Raw genomic sequence first — 22,892 nt, 5'->3', positions numbered from 1 at the left:
TTCCGGTTTATAGAAATATTAATCAAAATCATTAAATTTGACCATGACTATATACGATTTATGCAGTGAATCACACTCAGCTTGTTCTAAGAGAACAATAATCATATGACTTGTTTCATTAGAAAGAAACCGGATCTACTTCCATTGTGCGGGAAGGACAATGATGTATCTCAAGAGGTTATTATTTTAAATGAAATCTTAGTCAACAGCTATTTTTATATTACAAACTTTCTTGTTATATTCAGTACATTTTTTTAAATCCCTAAAAATGATGAATGGCTTCGTCCATATTGAAAGATGGACCACGTCCATTTAAGATTTTAAGCATGATAAGGGTTAAAGATGGCCATGTTAACACTAGATGTATCATTATTTTCAATGTTACATGTTTTATCTACCTATCAACGGTTTTAAAACTTCAATGTGTTCGCCGCTGATATTATACAATTAAAAGATCCAGGCGAGCTATACACGGTCCATATCGAACATCTTGCTTTTAACTAACAGTTGCTGTGTCTCCGATTTAGTAATACAATTTATCAAAATATTTTGTACTCGCGATAACCAGTTTCAACTGGTCTTTTATTAAAATTAGGCTATCAGAAGATATAAAGTTTGACCATAATTATCTCATATGTATTCACTATTCTTGAGTGTAAGTGTATACATACAAACTTAGTATTTCGTGACGTACGCTGTATATGAAGTGACGTGTGCATTTTTCACTGAAACGTATAATATTTTAAAGGCTTATTTTGGAGTGTGCATTTAACCATTTATGCATTAAACTAGCTATTTGTTGAGATTTTGCAGAGAACTTTATTTAAGGTAAGTATATATATATAGTGTAGCGTTCTTTGAGAAATAAATTATTTCTTATTGATATATTTAATAAGGTTTGCTGCAAGTGGAATAAAAAATCGTAATTTACGTTTTAGAATCCCCTTCTTTTACAAATACCCCTTCTTTTTTATAAAGAAAGCAATCCGTAAATATGTTACGGTTTTAATATACAAGTACATGTACATCTTTATACATACCGCCGACTGGGCTGAAAGTTTTAATTAAATTTTATTAATTTGATTTAATTTTATCCCTCGGAAAATATAACCTAAAAGGAAATTGATGCAAAATGCAAAGTGTATACTGTAGGTAGAATCATTAAATAATGATAGATTAAGCGTTTAAAAAGCCGAGAAGAAAAGTTATTCTACTGTATTTTTTAAAAAGATTCAAGAATTTATTCATTCATCAGGCATATCGAAGCTACTAAAATACATTTGATGTATAAGAAAAAAAATTTAAACATGATATTCAAAGGTTCACAGAAAGTGACGAATATATTCTAAAAGACACTCATATGCGATCTATTTTAAAACATGTGACGTAACCGTTAATAATTACGGAAACAAATCAGGCACAATTTAGCTTGATATCGAAATAATAATTCCCAAGCAGCTTAATAAATCACTGTTTAGAGTTCGGATGCGTAGCCCTCGTGATGTAATTTCTGCATTGACTCAAAAAGTGATTTTATTTTAGGATTAAATCACTTGTTTCTTAATTCAATAAAAATAGCTCTATTATTTGGACGTTTTACGTAGCTGAATATGCTCAAATTAAATTTAAAACATGATTACATGTATTAACGTTAAAAGTTGCGAATTTAGTAGAACTTGAAACATTTTACAGTTAATGACGTAATATAGTTTTATTCATGATTTCGTAATTGTTTAAAATGTCCAAACTCGATCTGCGTTGTAAATAGGTTCAAAGTAACAAATGATTGAAAGGCAACATGTACAGTATTAGTGAATTGGGATCGAAGTCCCAATCAATGAACTCATCTTATGATATATGGCCAAACATTATTACGTTTCTCCGAATATAGCCGGTAAACTACGGTGGCATAAAGGGGACATCAGAAAATAGCTACTACGTGCGCACGCTACTACTAATACGTGCGCACGCGACAGCTACTACGTGCGCACGCGACAGCTACTACGTGCGCACGCGATAACTACTACGTGCACGCGCGATACTTACTACGTGAGCACGTAATACCTTCCATTTCTAAAATGGGCAGGGAAGTGCTTATTCATGACTTGTTTGAAATTAAAAGCTATCGCGTGCGCACGTAATAAAGTTTTTCTACTTTAAGATGCCGAGGCCCCTAAAAGGGACCAATCACATATTTTGAGCAAACTTGAAAAAAAATCTAAGAAAGCAAAAACAAACTTTGATAACGATCCATGTATCAGTTCAGTAGAAGAAGATGTTTACAGTTTTTTATCTCTTCAGCTCTAGCGGCCCCATAAAACGGGCCAATCAAATTAGTTTTAGCAAACTTTATAAAATAACCCCTAAGAATGCTACAAAAAAGATGTTTAAAGTTGTTTCTATTTTTAGCTTTAGTGGCAACTAGAAGTGGCCAATAATATTAATATCACGCCCGTTTAACTCACAACGAGTGTAAAATGTCCATCGGTAAAAATGTTGAGAGCAACTCCGTTCCTCGTTGTGAGCACCCATCTAGGACGTATGACACGATAAACAAGGTGAGGTTTTCATAATTTTTGAAGATTACAGACATTTATGTAAAAATATCGGAATGCAGTTAGCTAGCGATGTGTTTTCCGAGTATGCACATGTAAAGATATTGCCTGTTGGTCGACAATTTGATGGAAATACCGTGCGACGCAGTCACTCGGGGTAGCTGGAAAATTGGAGACAACTTCTCTCCGGACCAAATTTAACATTGAAAACGTCGATTCTGGTGACGTTTTGTGCATTCTAACCTTAAACAGATGCCCACAAGACTTCAGCGTAAATTATTATCTGAAAGTCTTCATAGAAACGAAGATATACCCTTTTTTGCTTTAATCCTCGTTGTGAGCACCATAACCTCGTTATGAGCAAGACAAGCGCAGTGCATGTCTGGTTTTAATATGTAATTCAGATGGTGAAAATATAATTTTCAATCTACCAAAGCAATTAAAACGTTTTTGCACAACAGCATTTCTTTGCAAGACGTTGTGCATACCCCGAAGGGAGGCAAATTAGTTTTGAACTGTCCGTCCGTCAATCCGTCAGAAAACTTTAACATTGGCCATAACTTCCTTATAAGTAAACCATAACCTCGTTATGAGCAAGACAAGCGCAGTGCTTGTCTGGTTTTAATATGTAATTCAAATCGCGAGAATACAATTTTCAATCTATCAAAAGCAATCAAATCGTTTTTGCACAATAGTTTTTCTTTGTAATAGTTCTTTTTTTTCTACATAACTTGGCCAGTCTAACATGAATGAAGCTCAGGATAAATACATGCATGTTTATATCACACAGACTGCCCTCGATGTTAACTCTGGCAACACGAAGTATATGCAATTAAATACATTATTTACCTCCCCTTATTAGTTCACCACCATTTGCACAAACTGCAAAACATTTGTAAAATCGTAGGTATATATAGTTTTTTTGTTTACCATTATCTATTAAGCTAAGAATATACTTGTGTAGTTGACATTATGGCCCATCTTAAATGTTTTGGACAATTTGACCTTCAAGGTAAAGGCCATTCAGGGGTCAAGGTAAAAATTACAGGTCCGTAGGAAGGTGTTGTGCAAAGGGATGTTGTGTTCAAATATGAATCAAATCCGTTTACTTATAAGGAAGTTATGGCCAATGTTAAAGTTTTCTGACGGATTGACGGACGGACAGTTCAAAACTAATTTGCCTCCCTTCGGGGTATGCACAACGTCTTGCAAAGAAATGCTGCTGTGCAAAAACGTTTTAATTGCTTTGGTAGATTGAAAATTATATTTTCACCATCTGAATTACATATTAAAACCAGACATGCACTGCGCTTGTCTTGCTCACAACGAGGTTATGGTGCTCACAACGGCCCTCATTAAACGGGCGTGAATATGAGCAAAATAGATAACACGCCCGTTTAACTCACAACGAGTGAATAATGTCCATCGGTAAAAATGTTGTGAGCAACTTCCGTTCCTCGTTGTGAGCACCCATCTTTGACGTGTGACACGATAAACAAGGTGAGTTTTTCATAATTTTTGAAGATTACAGACATTTATGTAAAAATATCGAAATGCAGTTAGCTAGCGATGTGTTTTCCGAATAGGCACATGTAAAGATATTGCCTGTTGGTGGACAATTTGACGGAAATACCGTGCGATGAAGTCACTCGGGGTAGCTGGAAAACTAGAGACAACTTCTCTTTGGACCTATTTAACATTGAAAACGTCGATTCTGGTGACGTTTTGTGCATTCTAACCTAAAACAGATGCCCACAAGTCTTCAGCGTAAATTATTATCTTAAAGTCTTCATAGAAACGAAGATATACCCTTTTTGCTTTAATCCTCGTTGTGAGCACCATAACCTCGTTGTGAGCAAGACAAGCCTAGTGCGTGTATGGTTTTAATATGTAATTCAGATGGTGAAAATATAATTTTCAATCTACCACAGCAATTAAAACGTTTTTGCACAGCAGCATTTCTTTGCAAGACGTTGTGCATACCCCAAAGGGAGGCATATTAGTTTTGAACTGTCCGTCTGTCAGTCCGTCAATCTGTCCGAAAACTTTAACATTGGCCATAACTTCCTTATTAGTAAACAGATTTGATTCATATTTGAACACAACATCCCTTAGCACCTTCCTACGGACCTGAATTTTTTTACCTTGACCCCTGAATGGCCTTTACCTTGAAGGTCAAATTGTCCGAAAACATTTAAAACACAATGTCCTGGCATAATGTTTTGGTACAACAAATCTTTGGACAAGGCCTTTCAACTATCCTATATTCTTTTGACCCCTGAATGACCTTCACCTTGAAGGTCAAATTGTCCAAAATTTAAAAATTGGTCATAACTTCCTTATTAGTATACGGATTCTACTCATATTTTGAAACAACACCCCTTTAGGCAAGACCTTCAAACTGATCTGTATTTTTTACCTTGTACCGTGAACGACCTTCTAGAACATCCAAAAACTTTAACATTGGTCATCACTTCTTTATAAGTAAGCGGAATTAATTCATATTTGGACACAATGCCCCTTTGGACAAGACCTTCCAACTGACCTATATTTATTTCACCTTGACATTGAATTACCTTCACATTGAAGATCTAATTGTCCAAAAACAAATAATCTATCTGGTCCATAAATCAAAGGACAAAGCACCACTTCAGGGGCATTGTCAACTTACCGTGATAGTTCTTGTTTTACATAACTTGGTCAGTCTTCAGCTCAGGATAAACACATGTATGTGTGTATCACACAGATTGTGAAATTGTTGAAATATTCATAAACACCCCGTGATGGTCACTCGTGCCACACTAGAGTATACGAAATAAAATACCTGATTTACCTCCACTGATTAGTTCTTCTGTTAATCTGATGACTTGTGAATATGAAGAATAATCTTCAAAAAAAGAAAAAGAAGAACTATTGCAAAGAAAAACTATTGTACAAAAACGTTTTGATTGCTTTTGGTAGATTGAAAATTATTTTCTTGCCATCTGAATTACATATTAAAACCAGACAAGCACTGCGCTTGTCTTGCTCACAACGAGGTTATGGTGCTCACAACGAGGATTAAAGCAAAAAAGAGTATATCTTCGTTTCTATGAAGACTTTAAGATAATAATTTACGCTGAAGACTTGTGGGCATCTGTTTTAGGTTAGAATGCACAAAACGTCACCAGAATCGACGTTTTCAATGTTAAAGTAGGTCCAAAGAGAAGTTGTCTCCAGTTTTCCAGCTACCCCGAGTGACTGCGTCGCACGGTATTTTCATCAAATTGTCCACCAACAGGCAATATCTTTACATGTGCATACTCGGAAAACACATCGCTAGCTAACTGCATTCCGATATTTTTACATAAATGTCTGTAATCTTCAAAAATTATGAAAAACTCACCTTGTTTATCGTGTCACTCGTCATAGATGGGAGCTCACAACGAGGAACGGAAGTTGCTCACAACATTTTTACCGATGAACATTTTTCACTCGTTGTGAGTTAAACGGGCGTGGATAACAGACTACCTTAGATTGCTACAGACAAAGTCTAGTGATCATCCATTAATTAGTTCTGTGTAAAAGTGTTTAGCTCTAGAGGCCCCGAAAAGGGGCCAATCAAATTATTTTAAACAAATTTGATAAAAGACTATAATTATAAGAATTAATGCTACAAGCCAAGTTTGGTGATCACAAATCAATTAGTTCAGTAGAAAATGATGTTTTAAAGTTTTTTTCTATTTTAAGCTTGAGCGGTCCCTAAAAGGGGCCAATCAAATTAATTTGAGCAATTTTGAATGAAGAAAGATATACTACTTAAGAATGCTACAGAAAATGTTTGGTGATCATCCATCAATTAGTTCAGTAAAAAAATGCTTTAAGGTTTTTCTATTTTTAACTTAAGCGGCCTCTAAAAGGGGCAAATCAAATTACTATGAGCTAATTTGTTAAAAAAACTACATAAGAATGGTACATACAAAATTTGGTGAGCAGCCAAAAATTAGTTCAGTTAAAGGTGGTGTTTAAAGGTTTTTTATTTTTAGCTTTAGCGTTTAGCGGGGGGGGGGGGCTAATCAATTTAATATGATCAAATTTCATGAAAAAAACTACTTAAGAATGCTACAGACACAGTTTGGTGATCAACTATCAATTAGTTCAGTAGAAGAGATGTTTAAAGGTTTTTTTCTGTTTTTACCTATAGATCGAGGCCCCTAAATTAATTTGAACAAATTTGATTACAGACCGTCACCGTCTAAGACTGTTACAAACAAAGTCTGGTGATCATCAATTAGTTAAGAAGAAAAAGATGTCTTAAGGTTTTTAGCTCTGTTGACGCCTATTGAGGCATTGAAATTTGACTACTGCTACACACCAAATTTGGAGTAAATCTATCCAGCAGTTTCAGAGATAACGTCTGACGACGGACGCCGGAGAATCCTTCACCTCAGCTGAACCTTCGCTAATACTTATTAATTGTTTAGAAAAATATCATTCAAAGGGTCAATGTTTTCTGTAAACTGCCGAGTCAATTATATTCATTCTGTACAATTTCGAATTTCTTTATTTGCCACTGCCTAAAATCGGGATGTGTGCTTGAGCTTAACTGAAAATATCAATTTTATAATGATATTGAAGTCAAATTAACCATACTAGAATAGAAAATAAAATAAAATAGAATAAAAAAGTGGAGTGTAAAGAGAAGAACAGCACAGAACAGAACAGAACAGAGCAGAACAGAATAGAATAGAATAGAATAGAATAGAATAGAATAATTATAATAAAACATGTTTTTGTGTCGCCTCTACGGAGTAGTGGCGACATATAGGGATCACTTCTCCGTCGTCTGTCTGTCCGTCTGTCTGTCTGTCTGTCTGTATGTCTGTCCGTGCGTCCGTCACAAAACTTGTCCGGACTACTCCTCATAAACTACTGGTGCAATTTCATCCAAACTTTACAGGAATGGTCAGTACCAAGTCTAGTTGTGCATATTGTCAGCATTTTCCGGTTCAATGATTTTTGTCAGAGTTATGGCCCTTTAATAATTTTTAATTTTAAAGTTTGTCCGGACTACTTCTCTTATACCACTAATGCAATTTCAATGAAACTTTACAGGATTGATCTGTAGCTCAAGTCCTTGCGCATATTGCACGGGTTTTCCGGTTGAATGATTTTTGGCCGAGTTATGGCCCTTTGAAAAAAGGTGTTTTTTTCTGTGTGTTGCCAGATACACAAAAGCTTGTCCGGACTACTCCTCATAAACTAATGGTGCAAATTCATCCAAACTTTACAGGAATGATCAGTACCAAGTCTAGTTGTGCATAGTGTCAGCATTTTCCGATTTAATGATTTTTCTTAGAGTTATGGCCCTTTAATAATTTTTATTTTTTAAAGTTTGTCCGGACTACTTCAATTATACCACTTATACAATTTCAATGAAACTTTACAGGATTGATCTGTAGCTCAATTCCTTGGGCATATTGCACGGGTTTTCCGGTTGAATGATTTTTGGCCGAGTTATGGCCCTTTGATAAAAAGGTGTTTTTTTTCTGTGTGTTGCCAGATACGCAAAAGCTTGTCCGGACTACTACTCATAAACTACTGGTGCAATTTTATCCAAACTTTACAGGAATGATCAGTACCAAGTCTAGTTGTGCACTGTCCGTCTGTCTGTCTGTCTGTCACAAAATTTGTCCCAACATGAAATTTGCCTTCATGAGGCGACACATGTGATTACTGATCGCTCTTGTGTTGAATATGGGCACAGGCACGAGTATCGGACCTGGGAAGAAAAAATATGACCAGATTGATAAACAAAAAAGACCTGTGTTCATCTTAAAAGTGTCAAAAAAACCAAAAAACAAATGTAAATAATGACCCCCTTTAAAAATATACTATAAGTTAAGAGTTTGGAGTTTCCGGCCTTCTCTTAACTTATAGTATATTTTTAAAGGGGGTCATTATTTACATTTTTTTGACACTTTTAAGATGAACACAGGTTTTTTTATCAATCTGGTCATATTTTTTCTTCCCAGGTCCGATACTCGTGCCTGTGAATATGGGTAGATTTTATAATGATTCTTAAGAAATCATAAAAAAGGTTTTTAGAACAGAGTATCACAGAATACAAGCCGGGTACATTCACCTGTGCATTTTTGTGTGTCCTCACGTAAACAAAACAAATATTTACAAACAACGTACTGATATCACGGTTCAAATTACTGTGTTCATTTATGTTACTATTTCAAATATTTAAGTTTACTATAATAACGACTGCATTGTTTAAAGTATCTCATCCAAAGCATAAATAATTGGCATGAAGTCCAAAGGTCAGTGGGTAAATTCGGTGGAAACTTATGTATAATATATTTTCCATTGTCATTGGGAAAAGTTTTTTTCATTTCTTTTTTAATTTTTTTTCGGTGGCTTAAACTGGCAACTGTCACTTGACCAATAAGCATTTGTTTTCCAATTCTGTTTGTATAGGTTCTATTTCTTTGTAGTGCGGTCTTTCAAATATTTATTCTTTCTATTTGAAATACCCTGAAGTTAACTTTTATTTACAGTTTAATCAGATGGTTTAATTTTAAATGTTTGACCTTTGACAATACTTCTGCGATTGAAAGGCTTAAGTTTTCTTATTGACCAGTTAATAAGTCACGAGGTTGACAAAGCATAAACGTTTTTTTTTTCCAAACAAAGGGAGACTACTGCGTTGAGTTTAAATCGTGTTCAGTACAATGTATCGTCACTACTAAATTTTAAAGGCCCAGTAAGATGCTTTTTTCCGTTTCTCAAAAGGTTTTACATAGTACATTGTAAATATATATTTGGTTTCCCATTAAGCTGAAGTCCAATTATAGTTTTAAGTTTAGTGTGCGGAAGAAAAAAGCGTATTGTTGCCTACTTTTACAAATCATTCGGGTTCTTCTGCAGCCATGTGTTTAGCCCAACAAATTGTGCGCTTTAGGGCTTTTTTATATAGACGATGGTCGCCATTCGTAAAGACAGACATCTATGAAATATCAGATTATTAAATCGGTCTGTCTTGCAGTCGAAATATTGAGACTTTAATTTAGCTCCAAATCCAATTACAATATTATATAATAGATGTTTGTCCTTTTTACAGGGAAAAAATGTTATCATTTTTTAGGCTTAATGCGCCCGTAAGAATGTAATATTTAGCATGAGGCCTGGCATTGCTCGCTGATTTGATTGTGTACTCTAGGCAATGTACCTCTTTAGATTTTTCAGTAGAATCCTCCTTAATTGTCACAAATCTGAAGATCCGATGAATATATCCTATAACTTCCCAAACCTAATTTTACAAAATTAAAAAAGCTTTAAAAAAATTTCAGTGAGATAAAATCGTTCATGTATCAGTCTGCAGCTGTTTCACATACTGATGTTTTTTGATATGTTAAAAAAGTATCCTTTAACAGCAATAGGTTTAATAACTTTTTTTCATAGAGCGTCTAGCCATTTTAAGTGTATTGGAAATATTCATCCAAGCAGGGCCTCGATCACCGAGTGTGCGTTCGTCATGGAAAATTTTCCTCACCCACGTGTAGTATACAAAATCGATCTGCTTCACTACAACACTACAGCTGGCTATTGTGGCCAATAGAGAACTATTTTACAGAATTCTTAATTCAGGATATATTTCTAGAAATAAAATTGATTGTATGATTTGTAACTTTATTAATTGATATAAGTCGTTATTTTATTTCATTGTGTTCAGTAAATTTATCGTGTTCAGCTGCAAACATTAACTTTTGCTGTGATATTTCATGAAGATTGTCTACAATGCCGGTAAGTTATTTAATCGCCTTTGTCGGCTATGTCAGACTGCCCGCGACATTTCCCGCGTTTTCATTTTCATTGTCTCTATAATGTCGTATATATTGAGATAATTATTTTTTTTGATTTTGTGAAAATTTGTTCTTTGTGTTAAATATAAAATAATGCGGAATATAATGTAATTCCGCTAATTGTGGAAATAATTACATTAAAAAGTGTGCATATTGGCAGTATTCTTCGACTTTATAAGAATTCAGTCTTTGATGTAAAAAGAATTGACATTTTTTTTCAAAAAGTTGCAAATTTTGCTTTTAAACTATTGCAATTTGATTTTTTTTGGATGAAATTATTTATTTACTTTTTTAATTTTGAACTTTTTCCTCTACATTTGAAAAGCATTGCCATGCCTATTTCTTTGCATTATAATTACTTGAGAAAATATGTTAAACTCTATTTCATAAGTATAAAGAAGAGGCAGTAAAAAGTTTTCAAATGCTTCGACTAAAATATTTGAACACTTACCCCTTAAACCTAGCATCTTACCCTGCAACCAATACAGATAAGAAGATGTAAGATTCTAAATTTTACCATTATCCTGAAAAGTTAAAACCCCATGTATAACAGTATACTTCTTAGTTGATAATCATTCTAAATTGCTGTTGCCAGTTTGTCTTGTGTATGTTAATTTAATATTTTATTGTGGCTTTAAAATAAGTCCAAATTATAATTTATTTGTACAAAACATTTCAAAGAGATCTTGTACTACAAGGACAGGAAATGGGATGGGCAGGATTTATGTATTTAAGCCAATAAGCCATTCCTAGATTTGTGTAGGGTCAGTGGAGACTTTGGCAATAATTTCAGTGGTCATGATAGGGTCAATTACTACCATGGTACAGAGGTTACATTAGTACATTTATTACCAATCAGTTAGTCTTAATTTTCATAAAAAGCAAAACATTTGCATTTATTATGTTAAGATAATAATTCATAATAATTCACTAGTTGTAGTTTGCATCTAATTATCTTATTATTCCCAATAGAAATCTTCTTTAAAATATCTTCTTTGAAATCATGCTGCTGCAGTTTTCCCATGGCAAAAATCAAGACTAACTACAGCTTTTTCCTTTCAAAGTAGCAGCAATTTTAGTGATAATATTTCCCTAAAATCAAGAGGCCTAGAATCAAGAGGCCTAGGCCTCTTTACAATCCCAATCAGGCAATGATAATGGGTCCAATTAGCTCTATTATAAAGCACTTCTTTGAGCAAAAGTAGAAATACAAATTATTATATCCTAGGTCAGTTTCCCAACACTGAATTTAAATACTTAAAAAAAGAGTAGAAATTAAGTAAATTTAACCAGAAAGTTAAATTCTAGTTGACATACAAAATTAATATCATATCTTTTCACCATTTTAAACATGATATTTTATACCATTGAATATGCATGATATGGACTTTACATTAATATTTGATTACCATTATTTTTGTTTATCTTGAATAATTTAATGCAGATTTGAAAGTTGCTGTTGCATACCAATTAGGTGGAATTTTACTATATATTCAAATTAAAATTCAATGTCACATCTATAATAATAAATATATTTAACAGTAATGAGTTCTAGTCTATAAAATTGATCTATAAAATTTAAAGTCAAACAATTTTATAACAGCCTCGGATATAATAAATGGTAAATTTTTTGTCTTTTCATAAAAAATACTCTTTTAGCTGAAGGTGATTTGCTGATTTTTTCCCCTTCTTTTCCTTAATTTGAATGAATTAAGTTTTCTGTCAATTCTAAAATTATATAAATTAATTATTTTTTGTATTCACTTTTTAATAAATGTTTAAACATGACCTACTGAAATGTCTGAAAATTTCCTTTCACTATATGGAAATATCTACAAAAGTTGATTAAAAAACCTATAAAAGTAAATATCCATTTACCAATATTTACCAATATTGTACATTGTAGATTGTTAATTATAAATTAATGTTGATCAAATAATGGCAATGGGTGCTCAGGTCTTTCCTGGCTTATGCTTTAAAAACATAAATTAACTTACAGTCACATGCATAGGGGCTTCATAAAAGAAAGGAATGAATATGATAACTGGGCACTAATTATTCATCGGGCAGGGGGTAAAGTATTTTCTAGGGATAATGATTTATTATTTATGATGGGTTCACAATATTATTTATAATTTTGCATATTATCTGGCATTTACATTATGTATTGCTCAAGTCGATTGTTATTCCACAGCAATAGCTTTTCAATTACAATTTAGTATTGAAAGTTGTTTACAACGTATATAGTATTGATGATGTATATTGTCCTATTTCTGGTTCAAAGTCACAGATTTACTGCGTAGTAGAAAACTTTGTTATTTTATGAAGCATTCAAATAATATTACCTCTATTCTGTGACCAAGTTTCTGTTGATAAATAAGCACCTTAATAATTATGTTTACTGCAAAATACCAGCCTATACCAGTCGTGTCAATAAACAGTAGCATTTGTACAAGAACAGGAACTGTTCTGTTCTGTATAAGACTATTGCAAATAGTATAACCATTTAATTAATTTATTATTAAACCAAAAATTGTAATGTAATAAATGTTAATTAACTCTCCTGCCTCCTTTCTGCTATAAATCTTGCAAATTTTTCTTATAAGACTTAATTGCCTTATAAATTTGATCGAAAAATTTTGCAAATCTTGTAGCTCATTCAAGCAAGAATAAGAAGAATCTATATTTTGCATTATATAGCAATTAATGCAGCTCATCGAATCACCTTTTATTAATAAAGTATATGTTTAAACTTTAACTTTAAAACCATTAAATTTAAATGCCAAAATTTAATGTTCCAAATATTATATAACTTAAAGAATTTTACTTATAAAAAATTATTTTGTGCACATGTACTGATTATACAGGCCTAAATAATGTTTTCTTTTTTAAAATGTTAGGGACTGATTCAAAAATTTAAAATCCAAATTTAATACCGTAATAAGAAGAAAAAAAAAGAGCGCAAATTAACAGTAGTTTAAATACAGTGTACTTTCACTAATTAGTTTTTAATGTGTTAATAAGAAAAAAAAATGTTGATCAAAATTAATACGGGTAGTTTTTTAATATCAATCATTCAAGAAAATTTGTCACATTCTTGAATAATTGTCAAGTTAACATTCAAAATGCAAAAAACGACAATTTATACAGAAATTTATTTGACATGAATAACGACAAGAAAACATTATATCAGAAATTTTACCAACCATCGTTGGGGATACCCAGGGCCGAACCATTAACATTGATGACATTTACATATATCAAACGTGATAATCCAACAATGTTTACCAACATGTCATCGATTTAAATATTCGATATGTCATTATGAGCCGCGCCACGACAAAACGAAACCCTATTACAAGTAGAGAAACTGATAGCGAACAGCATGGATCCTGATCAGACTGCGCGGATGCGCAGGCTGGTCTGGATCCATGCTGGTCGCAAACGCATTATGTTGGTTTTGTCGTGACGCGGCTCATATGATATAAAGAAACATTGTTTATATACACGTTAAAGTGGATTGGTCTACTATCGGCACATTGTCCATAAATATCATCAGATATTGATAAAAACAATACGTGATCGGGAAACTGAAAATGTGATACCATAATGAAATAAAGATGTTCCGTAATAACTTACTAACTATAAGTATATAGTAAACATATTTTATTGAACTTGATCATATATAAAATGCCATAACCATATAAAGCCATTAAAGCATTTTGCAATTTACCGGATGATAAAACCTGCTATAATATTATCATCTCTTAAATGGTGCATAATTTTGAAATTGACAATTAATTATGCATGAATTACAATTAAGCTCAAGTTTTAACCAAACAAAGGGTTTTGTGGCAGGTTACATGTGCATATTACCGTAATAATCTGACAGCTTGTTAAAAGACTGTACCACAATTAAAAATATATATATTTTGAAGAATTTTTAGAAATCAAGTCTTTACTAAACATAATTTTGATGCCATTTATTTATTTTGGGGGCGGACAAAAAAGCTTTCCATTTGAATGATTTCAAGTGGATAAATATCTTACAATTTAATTTGTTTCAAGGTTTCATGGCAGTTAGCGACTGAAATTGCTGGTATATTTTGTCCAATAACGTTATTCAATTTTTTTGGTTCATTTAATTTGCTAAAATCCGCACCAATCACCAGCATACTTATTGTTGAATGCTCACCCAGGTGGTACTCTGTGTGATAAGGTAGTTAGCATACTAGTATATTAAATCCATTAAAATTTGTTTCTTGCTGACCAGTTCATATATTTGTTAATGAGGGCAAAATTTATCGGAACCAAAGTAAAAACAACAAATGAAAATGAAAAAAATTGTGGTTTTTCTTTTCAGAAAGAAAAAGAAGTAAGTATACCCAGTTCCACAACTAGTAGCACAGAATCAGTGATGAAATCTGAAGAAGGCAAAGTTGTTGAGCGGGAGGGATGGAAGGGTACGATGGACTTTATCCTCACCTGCATCGGGTATGCCGTGGGTCTCGGCAATATCTGGAGATTTCCGTACCTGTGTTACAAGAGTGGTGGAGGTAAGGTTTATTTTTGAAAGTTCTTTAACCTAAGAGGCTCTCATTAGTAAAGTGATTTCAAATATGACTCCTTTAAGATTTGAAAAGAGAGAGTTTTTCAAAAAAGCTTTTCAAGCTTCCTTCCCAATCCCTAAATTATTTTTTTTATGTACTTTATTATGTAAATGAAAAGATTTCAAATAAAATATTGTTTAAACAAAAGATTCTTAAAGCATTGCAATGCAAAACTGTAAAAAATGATTGCAACTTGATTCTTAAGAAATGTAAAAAAAGATCAGTTATTTTTTAGCATTCAAGGTATAGATGATATTCAAACTAACTGATTATTTCTTATCACACTTTGCCCAAGGATTGTATCAACTTTACATTATTATTTTTCAGGTGCATTTTTCATACCGTATGTGATTTTCCTCTGTCTCTGTGGTATCCCGCTGTTTTTCATGGAGACAGTGTATGGCCAGTTTTCCAGCTTGAGTCCAATTGCTATCTGGAATATCAGTCCCATGTTTAAAGGTAAAATTTTTGTTCATAATTTCATATTATTGATAGAATTTAACCTGTACCTGGTTCTGGCTTCCAAAACTTCAAAAACCACTTTTTGTGTCACCTTGAAAAAGGCAACATATAGGGATTACTTTTTTCGGCGCAGGCTTGTCCGGAGCATAACTCAAGTCACTGTAAGTCAGATTGACTTCAAACTTGGTTTGCATGCTTCTTTCAATGACTCAAAGTGCAGTGCACAAGAATTGTTACTCTGCACTTCTTAATTTTTGAGTTATTGCCCTTTGTTAATTTTCATACATAATTTTCAATTTCTTCTTGTAAAAGCTATGGACTTAATAACATATTTCTTTTTCATCTGATGCAGCATATAAGTTCATTTCATGTCAAAGTATATAAATTGGTACACTCAGAAGACCTTAAGCTTACCTTTACCAGGCTTGAATATATTATATTTTGTCCAACTTTCAATCTGAACAAAACCATCCATAGTGAACTGTGCAGACCATGATCAGGTGGCATGGATGTGTCACATAGGTAGTGTCAGCTTGTGCCAGCAGGTAAATGGCTATGCATCAAATACTGTTTTTATTTCCTTTTTTGATTATCAATTATGAGTCGTGTTGTGTGGTAATTTTTATCTGTGAAATATCGAGAAAGATTAAGATTGTACATTTCTGTTATTATAGTGAATTATAATTGGCCATAACATTTTATACTTAAAAAAGGAGAAATAATATGCATCAGAAATGTTTATTGTTTATTTTATTGCTTTAGGCACATTGCAATGAACAAAAAAACAACATTTTTTCTATATAAACTAGCTAGTATATAATCAATTCTAATAGCAAACTTCAATAGGAAAATTGCATTTTCATTATACATTTACATGTTTGTATAAATGTATAAATTTCCATGCTGATTAGGAATAAAAAAAATTCTGAAAGTAAAAATTCTGAGAAAAAAAAAAACTTTAAATCTTTAAAGAAATAGAAACAAATAGGAAGATGTGGCCATTTATAATACAATAGAAATCTGCAGGACAGATTTATTTTAATCTGCTCAAAATAAGTCATTATGGGAAATGGAGCTTATATGGCTTGGTTGTAATCGCAATTAATTTTATTTTCCTCTCTTTCATAATGTTTTTCCATTCATAGATTAATTGTTCAAGGTTGAAATGTTAATAAAGGTTTATGTATTTGTTAGTTCTGGCTTCCAAAACTTTATAAGCCACTTTTAAAACATTTTTCTTCCATCTGACGCGGCTTAAATGTCCCGTCACAGTGTAAAACAGGTACGCTGAAGACCTTAAGCTACAATTATATTTGTATAATTTTCATGAATACCTTTATATATTGTGACCTGTCAATAGTTATTTTAATGTAATAATTCCAATATTTCCATTTTAAGATTTGGCACTTGATTGTTTATGTTGAACCTTAAGTTCCAAATCCTCTTAAAAAGTAATAAAACAGTGGTGGAAAATTTCCAGCCATCATGAAATTCATTAGAAAAACATGACTGGCATCCATCCAACGTGAATGATTAAATTGCAGAAAGAATGAATAATTAAGAGTTTAAGACTTGCTGTGATTTAATGGGAATTGGGTTAATTTAAGATTTCAAACAATAACTGGTGCCAGTCTGCATGGAAAGTTGATGATGTAATGGTAAACTTTCTGCACCTAAATCATTTCAAAGAAAAAGTCCACTTTGATGTTATTCTCTGACTTTGGGGTTGTTTAAAGATATAACTATTGACTGTAATTTAATGTATGTCGATCTGCTTAAAAAAGTTGGTGTTACAAAACAGTAAACTTTCTGCACTTTCATCTTTTCAAATATAACAGGAAGGAAATTTTTATTTAGTTTTCCATGAGGAAAAAATAGTTCTCATATTGTGAAAGCCCTTTCTCTTTTGACAGTATAACAGTGCTTCCTTTTCCATTCATGTGGTTTTAATTAGAATTGAACTTGAAGCGGCTCAGCTATGTCTTTCTATTGTGAAACTAGTAATGTTACCAATGTAGTATAATGTTTAACCAACAAAATTTGTTTACTGGACTTACATCCTGCTTTGGATTTAGATCTTGTTGAGATTTCAATAGTTGAGGGCAATAATAACGCTGTGGTCAAATTACAGTACTTAGATGCTGAAATGCAATCTGGTGACAGTTACACCTGTAAATGTCACAGACATGTTGTACCATGCAGACGACACCTAAGGTCTGCTTTCTGATACATCATATTCTATTTGTAGTCTGACATGAAGCCAAAGAAAGGTCATGAATATAGATGAATTAGATAATGTTTTCATGCCAAGAATCCAAATAATCTTTTCCCTAGATTGTTATTTACCATTTGCTGACCATATAATATTTCTTATAGTAGGGAATGTCTAATAAACAGTATATGATAATATATGGACCCATTTTTCAGACTGATTCAGTTTATTTTCAAACCATATGAGGAAATTAGACATGGCCACTTTTTGTGTGTAATTCCTGAAAAGACGCAAGATATAAAAATGTCTTCCCAGACAGATAATTATAAGTTTTCAAGTATATTTTGTCAATTAGAAAGTTTAGTTATGAAATTGTTGTATATTTCCAGGTGTGGGCATTGGTATGGTGATTGTATCAGGACTTGTTTGTGTTTACTACAATGTGATAGTTGCCTGGACACTTTACTATCTGTTCATGTCGTTCCGCGCCGTGTTACCGTGGAGCACCTGCGGTAATTGGTGGAACACTGATCATTGCCTTGATGTAGAGAGGTCTGTGGTGATGGCCGGCCGTAACGCCAGTCACGACTCAAACTCAACAAGTCTCATATCAAACCTTACAGCTGGGGCCAATTATACGTTGCTAGGCAACGCTACCTGGCTAACAGGGAACACCAGTGGCCTGATACGTAAAGAGGATTTGATCTCATCCAGTGAAGAATTTTGGGAGTGAGTATTATGCAGAGATCTGCCAAGAATTTGAAAGTACTGGGCCCTGGGCCCATCTGGTCTGAAAATGATGGGCCATTTTTACCAAAGTATGGGCCTTGGGAAAATAAGTAAACATTGACCAAAATAACTGTTAAAAAGTTTGTAGATAATTGAATTTCCCCGGTAATAAAACTTAAATCATATTTTATGACAAGTGGGTCACTTATAATTCAGTACTTTAATTTACCTATAATTAAAAATTATGCCTACATGGTAACTTTCTAACTAATATTAATTGCAGGCAAAAATAAAAATATTTTTTAAATGGCTGCTCAAAAATTTGATATGCAAATTTATTCACATAATTGCTGGTTCTTACTTGTAATGTCTTATATTGTGCATTATCCATTTAATTGTTCCTACTTTGCACCAAATGTCCCTTACCCCTGTATATTGACGAATTTTATTGCCCCTTGTATGCCTCTGTGTAGACAGCATACATCAAAGACATTTGCCGACAGACCTTTTGGTCATGAAAAAAGTCATGCACAATGTTTCTCTGATTGGTTAATCACCCTGTCAAACATTCTGATTACGAAATATACATCTTTTTTTACACTTCATCAGCCAAAACTTGCGTGAACTTGGGTGACCTTAAATTAGGGTTGATCAAGTTGAACACCTGTCAGATTATACTGTAACTTACAGCATTTCTTAAAATAGCAACACTTTTTTTTCAATTACCGATAATCATTTTAAATACTAAGTAGTTGTATAATTTGTTTGTTTGTTTTATTGGATTAAATTTACGGTAGTAGAAATGAGTATCTGTGTGGGAAAGGGATTATGAGAAGAAATGCGGTAAGTAGATAACATGGACAAAAGCTATAGGGGAATGGATAAACTCAAGAATATGCGTAATTACAGGAGCATGGGCAACATGTTGCTGTTGGTACCAGTTTTGACTGGATGACTAAATAACCCAGCAGACAGTTTTGTTTTCTTATAAGTCTGGCACAGATTTGAGATGCGCCCATGGCCCTTTGCTGCCGATTTTCCTGCGCCATTCTCATTTTTTTAGCGCCAATGGCGCAAAATCGCGTCCTCGGCAGATCTCTGAAATTTATGTAATATGTTTTATAATAATAATTTTATCTTAGAATCATGAAAGGGATGCTTTGATCTTTATGGTCTTCAAACAGGCATGAATTCTCTTTGGTTTCAATGACATTATGCCTGAAAATAAGGAAAATAATTTAGATTACTTAAGACCAATGTAATGCATTTATAGTGTTTACTGCCACATGATTGCTCTTAGATACCTTTACTTTTCCAGATTAGTGCCTTATAAAGTATGCCTTGTATGAGAGACTCTCTGTTTTTAGTTATATTTTATATTACCTCAAGAAACATGAATTTTATAGTTTCCAACTCAGAGCATGTCTTATCTTTAGGTTAATCTAGTTGTACCTGTTTATAACATACATTTATAGTATACAATGGCTGTTGTACTTTTAACCTATGATAACACATTACATAGTAAAGGTAAGCTTAGTACTTTAAAGAAAAACGAAAAAGTTCATTGCCCTTTCGGCCATTTACATGTTATGTTTATAGACATAATGAATGAAATTGATGGGTTTTTGTAGTAAAAGTCAAAATGTAAATTGAACTTTATATCGTAAGAGTGACAATTTTAAATATTTACTTAATCATTGAAATTGCAAAATGGTTTGAAAGCTTTTAGAAGTGGGTGGGAATTAAGCTTTTCATGAATAGAATCACGTGACCTTTGTTACAAAAACATATCTGACAATCAGTGTAGAAAACAAATGACAATAGTTTGTCAAGGTCAAAGCTTCTTTTGTATTAAATCGGTTAATCCCAGTTGTTAACGATACACAAAGGTAAAGCTTATGAATTCAACCAATGTGGCGCTTATGAAGGTTTAAGCAAACTTTAAGGCCCTGCACAAGAGTTCAAATCTACTTTATCTTAAGTTGAGTTAAGAAGGTCATTTTGACAGGCCGATAGGATGTAAATATTCTGTTTCCCGCCTTTTTAAACATATAGTCCATATTAGTCAAGCAATAGTATTTTGTTTAAACAGTGATGGTATGAAGTGTAATAATAAGTTTTAACTTCCGTTAATGTCATTGAAATAATCTGTCCTTGTCAATTACAAGGCTGTTATCTTTAATGTTTACACACTTAACAATAATAATGTAGTTCCCCTTGAAAAAAAAACTTTTTGTGGTTTTCCTTTTCCAACAGTTTTCATAATTTCATTGTATTTAATATACTTGATTTCCATGAAAAAGTTGTCGGTTTTTTTCCAAGCTTAAGGAGCATTGTGAAATTCATTCATGTGTAGTATATCATGCCTGAACAATATATAAAAATTGATAATAATATTTCAGTTGCTTAGTTGCCATGTCATAAAATATATGTTAAAGCTGCACACCTCCAAATTCAAAAAAAAATCAAACTTGAAAAAATTCCACTTAGATTTTAAGAAAAGTAAACAGATTGTAGATTCAAGTCATAGTTTACATGCCATGTGTGATTAATGATTGATTTTGCAGTATTTATCACTGCGTCACTATTAATGCATAAGGGTTATTTTTGCGTATTTTGAACTCTTTTTGCGTTGTAAACTTTTATGTTGCTTATAATGTTGTAACAAGAATTAAAAAACAATGTTCTGTTCTTTAAAATCCCATCTATCCTTGTTAATCTCAATATCTTAATATTTCAATTCTTTTAAAAACAAAATCCCTGAACATTGTAACTGTTAACATATCTGGATATGAAATTAATGGAAATAAAAAAAATGAATAAAAAAAATGGAAAAATGATTCAAAATTCCCCAAACAAACATTATGATACATTGTGTATTTCTTGCTATAATGGTGCTTTTTTAAAAATTTCTTTACAATCCATTAATTAACAGTTTATAATAATGTATATAGAATTGATATTTCATACAATTTTCATGATTTAATAGTCGTAATAATTAAACATCGTATGATATTCCACAGGGAAATAAGATATATACTGTTAATGAGTATTATATTGTATAGTTTGTGCCTCATTTATTCCATGTATACGAAATGAAATCTAGGCATGTCAATATGTTAATCTTGTGCCATATTTTATCCATTTAAATGAAATTTATGTCACATCAAAATGTTAAACATCAAAATGTAACTCTTGTGCCACATTTAAACAGAATCTACGCATGCCAATATGTTAATGTTGTGCCTATTTATTCCATTTAAATGGAATCTACGCCACATCAAAATGTAAATCTTGAAATTAATTTTTAAAATGTATAAACATTATTTACCAGAGGTTTATGTTAATTGCCAATATTAAATTGAAAAAAAAAATCTTTGATATTTCGAAATTGATCGGAAAAAAACAAAACCAATTTATCAACGTAATGTTTGTACATTAATTTTGTACAACATTATTTCCATTCATTGATCATGTTTAACTCTTAAAATAACTGTACAAATTATAGAATGACAAAATGTTAACCCCCTTTTCTATAATATTTGGCCTCATTTAAAAGTTTTGGCATGAATGGATCACTTTGGTGTCATTAATATACAAAGGGAATAAACAGACTGCAGATAATGTATTGGCTCAATTTTACTGAAATAAAATTTGTAGAAGGCCATTTTTCACTCAAAGATCAATTTTAATCTTTAAAACCATTAGTCAAATCTTATACAAACAGTAGGAGTGTACTGGTGTACCAAACTTATAAACTAACAAAAGGCTTAACAAAAGGCCGTAAAGCTCCGAAGTTTGCAAATAAAAACTAGGTTGAAATATAATTTAATAGGTTTCAAGGTTAAAAAAAAAATAATCATGTGATGTATTAAATTGAAAAGAATTTTCGAAAAATTGGCACAGTTTTTAAAAATGGTAATCATACCATTTGCTTTATTTGCTGTAAAGAAGGTATAGTAGTAATTATTTTAAGAGTTCAAACATAATTATAATAGTAAACAAACAAGAATCATGTGATAATGAGACAGTAAAATTTTGCTTGGGTAAATTGATTTGGCCGTTTTAATTTACATGGTTGATATGAATCCCACCAGGGGCTTTGGATTCTCTTATATCAGGGAGCTGGTTCTAATCAAGTATTCCTGCTTGTATTTTGTGAAAGGGCAAATTAAAGGGTAACTTTTCGGACGTTCCGATTGGTGAAATGGTTGTTTAAACAAAATGGTCATTCGTGTTGCGCTATATGTTATTTAAAATAACGAACTGGAGAATTTTGTAACAAATGAAATGCACACAAATTTAACAATAAATTGAACTCTTTATAAATTTATACATGTTTTTGATAAAAATTCATTTTGGCCCTGTAAATGCATTTACAAAATGTCAATACTGTCTCTTGCAGATTTCACCTGGATGCTTATACTGATTCATTATAAATACTTCTAAAGTGCATGATTTCATCCATTAAGAA

General features: G+C 32.4%; 1 protein-coding gene across 3 annotated transcripts in view; it reads left to right on the top strand.

Annotated features, from left to right (window-relative positions):
• Window positions 1-696: 696 nt before the first annotated feature.
• LOC132754155 (sodium- and chloride-dependent GABA transporter 1-like) overlaps window positions 697-22,892 on the top strand; it is a 48,927-nt gene continuing 26,731 nt past the window's right edge. The window contains exons 1-4 of one of the 3 annotated variants that reach the window (XM_060744750.1): window positions 697-828; window positions 14,769-14,961; window positions 15,343-15,474; window positions 18,079-18,418. In XM_060744750.1, coding sequence (XP_060600733.1) covers window positions 14,823-14,961; window positions 15,343-15,474; window positions 18,079-18,418 — 611 coding nt within the window. In that variant the 5' untranslated portion in view covers window positions 697-828; window positions 14,769-14,822. Of the gene's footprint in view, window positions 829-10,132; window positions 10,347-12,007; window positions 12,027-14,768; window positions 14,962-15,342; window positions 15,475-18,078; window positions 18,419-22,892 lie in introns of those variants that run through there. The other 2 variants (XM_060744748.1, XM_060744749.1) reach the window with 2 other exon arrangements.

The sequence above is a fragment of the Ruditapes philippinarum genome, unplaced genomic scaffold (assembly GCF_026571515.1).
Source record: "Ruditapes philippinarum isolate M1 unplaced genomic scaffold, ASM2657151v2 ctg6247_1_1_1_1, whole genome shotgun sequence".
Taxonomy (NCBI): Eukaryota; Metazoa; Mollusca; class Bivalvia; order Venerida; family Veneridae; genus Ruditapes; species Ruditapes philippinarum.
Note: the sequence above shows the minus strand (reverse complement) of the source record. Positions and strands in the feature narration are given on the sequence as shown.